Genomic DNA, 6,000 nt, shown 5'->3' on the forward strand with positions numbered 1-6,000 from the left:
TTTACTTTCTTTTGCTCATTAATTCAATTCTTTCTTAAATAAAAAACAACAAAAATATTTTTCTAACCAATTATATTGCTCTAGAATTTTAATTCCTTTTAATTGACTTTTAATTAGCATCGTTTAGAATTTTAATAGATTCCTTTTCACCTAAAAAGTCATGAACAAATAATAGATTTCTTTAATAACTCAATTAACTCTCTCGCATGAAATAATATAATTGCTTGTGAATATTTTCATAAATAGTTTAAATTTTGTCCCTTTTATTTTTGTGAATATTTTCCTATATAGTGAAATGCTTGAATAGATTTTTAGAAGTAGAATAACATAGAATAGAATTTAGGATTAGTTCCCTATTTTCATTCCTTTTCTTTTTCAACTTTAATCCATCTAAAATACTTGAATAAATCCCCATAAAAAATACAAAGAAAACTCTAAAAAATGACTAATAAATACTTTGACTAATAAAAAGGGAATGGAAGCTTGAACGTCCCTTGCTTTAGGGAACGTTCGAGTGCTTGGACCTCCCTTGCTTTAGGGTTCCGTCCGGGCGTAAGTTCCCAACTTTTAAAAAACACAAACCAAAGAGTAACTCGAGTTTCCCTTGCTTTAGGGATTTCCTCGAAACACTCAAGCTCTCTCTCTTCCTCTCTTTTCTTAAGGGCATCGTTATCTCCGCTCCATTGCATCCTAGGCTGTCCCCTTATGCAAGAGCGTGAGCGTTAACTCCGCCCAACTAAAAAACACAAAAACAAACAGAAAATCTTTAGCCGAGCTACGGTAACTCTGATTCCTGAAAAGGATACGTAGGCAGCGGGGTAGGGCCCGTGCGAGTACAATTCTTTCTTTTCCCTACATTTTGCATTCATTCGCATATAGACATAGACATAGTTACACACCCTTTAGATAGAAACAAACATAGGTGGATACCATCGAGTACGATGGGCGCGAGGGGTGCTAATACCTTCCCCTCGCGTAACCGACTCCCGTACCTTGATTCTCTGGTCGCAAGACCCTGTTCCTTCCTTTTCCTAGGTTTTCTGATATTCCTTTCCCTTATGGGATAAATATATTGGTGGCGACTCTGTTCATTTTTCGCGAGCGTGCGACAGCTGGCGACTCTGCTGGGGATGTTGCTAGACCTGTTGCTGGTCCATCCTTAGTGAGTCGATCCTAGCCTGCGTTTGTTTGTTTATTTACTGGGTGTTTACTTGCTTTATGTCTATATCTTGTATATATGTTTGCATGTTTATTTTCTGCTTGCATATCATGTTTATTTCTGTTTGCGCATCATGCATATGGATGTATTCTGTGTTCCTTGGGGTCTTCTGTTCTGTTTTGCAGGTTGGGTGGGATGTTTTGTGAGGTAAAAGGCCCACTACCCAGGCCAAGTGACACATAGGATTAGCGTGGATGCTCATGTTGACTCCCGTGGCCCTTGCTACGATCGAGTTCAGCATGGGGTACCACAACTGGGCGAGGTTCTTTCATGGAACACTGTGTCTGGCACCCTTGCTGCCACAAACACTTTGTACCCCATGGGAACTGTAGACCCTAGTGACCATTAGGGACCACCTGTCCGTGTCTAGAATTCATACCCGTGAGTTTGGGGTGGGACAGGATACTAGCCTTCATCATACCCTGATTTCCATTTTGCAATCTGAAGCCGGAATTTTGAACATGCTACATTCAGTATTACCCAGTTATTCAGAGTTGCGAGGGACATTCAGTCTCTCACTACATCACACACATGACACATGACACATCATGCTATTGCATCCACCTCACTTCATTCGCGGAGAATCCTAAAATCTATTTAAAAAAAAAAAAGAGAGAAGAAAAAGAATATATACATACCTGTTTGCAAAAAAAGAAAAGAAAAAAGAAAAAGAAAAGGAATAATGAAAAGATTTTAGGATTCTCCCAATGAAATGCATTCCACCATATCATTTAACATGCATGTTCATTTATTTTCAGGAACTTTTGGCTTTGTCTCCGACCAACACATGGCCACACCAACGAAGACTGTTAGACGCAACCCCTCTTATTCTTTCTTGAATCCGAATCTGGATTCCGTTGGGTGCTTAGCAAAGAAGATTACGCCAGATGAGACAACCAACTTCAGAAAGGAATATGGGTACATTCTGAGCCTTCTCAAGATGCCGTTCACCAAATACGAGCAAGAGGGAGTTCATACTTTGCTTCAGTTCTATAATCCTTCCCTCCGCTGCTTCACGTTCACCGATTACCTCTTGGTTCCCACATTGGAAGAGTATTCCTTGTTTCTTGGCATCCCTATAAAGAAGGAAGTACCTTACCATAGCACTATGAAGGCTCCCGATTCCATTGAAATCGCTAAGGCTCTTTATTTGAGCAAGTCGGTCGTGGAAGCAAATCTCACCAAGAAGGGAGGAGGTTTTGGTTTCTGCATGGAGTTTCTGGTTAAAAGGGGTTGTGAGGCTGCTGAAGCAAAGGAATGGGACACATTTAGGGCTATCTTGGCTCTAAGTATATATGGCATCGTGATGTTCTCAGACATTCCTAATTTTGTTGACATGAATGCAATTCATATATTCATCTTGCAGAATCCGGTTCCCACACTCTTGGGGGATGTTTATCACTCCATTCATCACAAGAATGGTCAGAAGGGAGGTAAGGGAGGTCTGGTTAGATTTTGTGCTCCGTTGTTATATCGGTGGTTTAGGTCACATCTGCCTGAACGTGGGGCGTTCGTTGATAATAGGCACACATCTAAATGGGCTGAAAGGATTATGGGGCTGAGGGCTAAAGATATTGTCTGGTACAATAGCGCTTTGGACGACAGAGAAGTTATTATGAGTTGCGGAAAGTTCAAAAACGTACCTCTCATGGGTCTTAGGGGTGGAATTAACTATAACCCCGTCTTGGCCAGAAGAACATTCGGATATGCTTTTATTAGTCCACCTGAGCAAGCAGAGATAGCTGAGAACATCTTCTATCATGTGGCCACGAACATTGGGCAAATGGCAGAAGCTGTGCAGGCTTGGAAGAGTATTTGCTGGAGAGATAAGAAACATTTTGGTCAGCGAGATTGTGCTACTTATGAGGACTATACTAAATGGGTCGAATCTGTGGTTGCTGTTCGAGGGACGCCTTTCCCTCCCAAGGATCCTTTGTACCCCCCTGCTGGTAAACAACCCGACATTGTCTCCATGCCCTGTTATAATCAAACTGTGGAAGAGAATCGAAAATTGACTGAACAAATGGAAACAATGCAAGTTAAGATGAATACTGATAGGCAAGAGAAGCTTTCTGCTCTTCATAAGTTGAAAATGAGAGAAATAGAGCTTGAAGAATTGTATGCTAGAGGAAGTACTTCTCAGAAGAGGCCAAGAATGACTGTGAATTCTAAAACTACTGAAACTCAAGAAAAGAAGCTGAAGGAACATTACGAGACTCAGTTGGCAGATTTGACTAAAAGACTCCAGATTCAGACTGAAAATGCCAATTCAGAGAAGACTCGTCGGAAGAAAGCAGACAAACTCTTGTTGGATCGCCAGAATACCATAGAGAAGTGTTATGAAGAGATCCGAAATCTGAAGGGGCAGATAAGAGAAAAAGACCAGAGTAATGTCCAAGTTCAAGAGGAAGCTAGGTATTGGGAGGTGAAGAATCGCAACATGGAAACTATGCATTTCAGAAAAGACCTGTTGATTCAAGAGATCATTAAGAGGCCCACCCGTGCTGAGACCAAGAAGCTTTTTGAAGAAATGAAGATTTGGAGTGATAAGCACATTGGAGATAGCCCTCTTCGCCATTTGGACATGGGAGATCCTGCTTGAATGTTGATTTTGAATCACCACCAGACTTGTTGGATGGGATTCCTGATTTTATTTCTGTATTTGTTGGCTCATGGGAGCAGAATATTTTGTACTTCAAAAACTTGGTTGTGGAATTAATCGATTATGCTTCCTTATCCTGTTTGCTTATCTCGGTTGTGCTTATCTTGGTTTTGCCTCACTATCTTCTCCGTTATCTTGTGTTGTTGGTTTGAGACAAAGCTAAAAAGTCTTGGAAATAATAAAACATGCACACATGCACCCATGCACTCATAGCATACTGCATTTACAGGTTTTTATCAGATTCTAATTGGGGTCCCTTCCAATCCAGATTTCTTTTCCGACGACGAAGCTGACTTTCTTACATCCCTACCGCACCAGGAGCAACGAGAGAATCATGGATCAGTTTGAGCAGAATCAGGCCGCCCTCCGTAGGGATATGGACGTTATGGGGGAGAGAATGACTCAACTTATGGAGACTCTCCATGTTGTTGTCCAAGGACAGGAAGAGCTCAGAAAGAGCGTTGCTGGGCTGATCAAAGATACTCCTACCAATTCTGCTGATGGGGGAGTGAAAACTAAGGAGGTTCATGCTGAGGGGATACCGAAGGTAGTGGATGACCACCATGAGGTCATTGACCTTGAACATGATCTTACTACCGAGTTGACTGAGACTGCTAAGATGTACCAAGCTCTTGAAGAACGCCTCAAGGCCGTTGAAGTTGCTAAAACTTCAAGTTTTAACACTGCTGCTATGTGCTTGGTACCTGGGATTGTTATTCCCCCGAAATTCAAAGTGCCAGATTTTGATAAGTACAAGGGAGTCACCTGCCCAGAGACTCACATCCGTTCTTACTGCCGCAAGATGGCCGCCCATGCTGAGAACGAACCTCTGCTTATGCATTTCTTCCAGGATAGTCTCACTGGAGCCCCATTAGAGTGGTATATGAAGCTCGAGAGGACTAATGTTAGTACTTGGGGAGAACTTGTTGATGCCTTCTTGAAACAATACCACTACAATACTGCTATGGCTCCTAGCCGTGCCCAGCTGCAGAATATGTCACAGAAATCTGAAGAGTCCTTTAAAGAATACGCCCAGAGATGGCGTGAACTTGCTGCTCGAGTTCAACCTCCCTTATTGGACCGAGAATTGATTGATCTGTTTATGGGAACTCTGAAAGGGCCGTATCTTCAGCACATGGTCAGTAATACCTCTCCCTCCTTTTCAGATGTGGTTATCATCGGTGAGAGAGTTGAGAACTGTGTCAAAGCTGGTACCATCCAAGGTGTCACTAGTCCTAGCACCTCGAGCGGTAATGGTAAGAAGCCGTATTCTGGGTTTGTGAAGAAGAAGGAAGGTGAGACTAGCACTGCCTCTGTTGACCAAAACCGAGCTCCTGCATATTCCGCTGTTCCACCTCCTTATTATCCGATGCCTTATGCTGTTCCTGGTCCATATGTCCCTCAAGCATATGCCGCTGCTCTTCCACAACCATGGATGGCACCCCAACAGCCTTTCGTACCGCAACAACAAGCTGCTGCTCCTCAGAATCGTCAACAGAATCCTAGGCCTCAAGGTCAAAGGGGCCCACAAAGGACAAGATTCCAAGATAGGCGTATTGATCCGGTTCCGATGTCATATGCCCAACTCCTTCCTCAGTTGCTTGCTGGTCAATTGGTACAACTCCGTGAACTTGGACCTCCACCCAGTCCTCTCCCTCCTGGTTATGATGTTAATGCTCGATGTGAATTTCATTCAGGGGCTCCAGGCCATACTATTGAAAAATGTAGAGCATTCAAGTTGAAGGTTCAGGATCTCCTTGACGACAAGCTTATTTCGTTCGCTCCTACTGGTCCTAATGTGCAGAATAATCCTATGCCTCCTCATGCTGGTACGACCAATGCTATTGAGTTATGTGATGATCAGATCCTGGTAAATGATGTTAATGAGGTTAGGATGCCGCTAGCAGTTGTCAGAGAGTATCTTATGCAACAAAAGGTTTTGTGTGAACTACATGACTACTGTTTGCAATGTTCTTCTAATCCTGAGGAATGCACTAGGTTGAGAGAGGAAATCCAGAAGCTGATGGACGAAGGCGTCCTTAGGGTGGAAAGGGTTGTTCCTAATGAAGATGTGGCCACTTTAGAGATCCCTTACTATCCTGCTGAGGTGTCAAAGACT

The 6,000-nt window shown here is 42.8% G+C and overlaps 1 protein-coding gene across 1 annotated transcript; it reads left to right on the forward strand.

Annotated features, from left to right (window-relative positions):
- Window positions 1-2,006: 2,006 nt before the first annotated feature.
- On the forward strand, window positions 2,007-3,821 carry LOC131649560 (uncharacterized). The gene is made up of 2 exons (XM_058919319.1): window positions 2,007-3,168; window positions 3,409-3,821. Exons 1-2 carry the CDS (start codon window positions 2,007-2,009, stop codon window positions 3,819-3,821), a joined length of 1,575 nt encoding a protein of 524 aa, XP_058775302.1.
- The last annotated feature ends 2,179 nt before the right edge of the window (window positions 3,822-6,000 follow it).

The sequence above is a fragment of the Vicia villosa genome, linkage group LG2, assembly GCF_029867415.1.
Source record: "Vicia villosa cultivar HV-30 ecotype Madison, WI linkage group LG2, Vvil1.0, whole genome shotgun sequence".
NCBI lineage: Eukaryota > Viridiplantae > Streptophyta > Magnoliopsida > Fabales > Fabaceae > Vicia > Vicia villosa.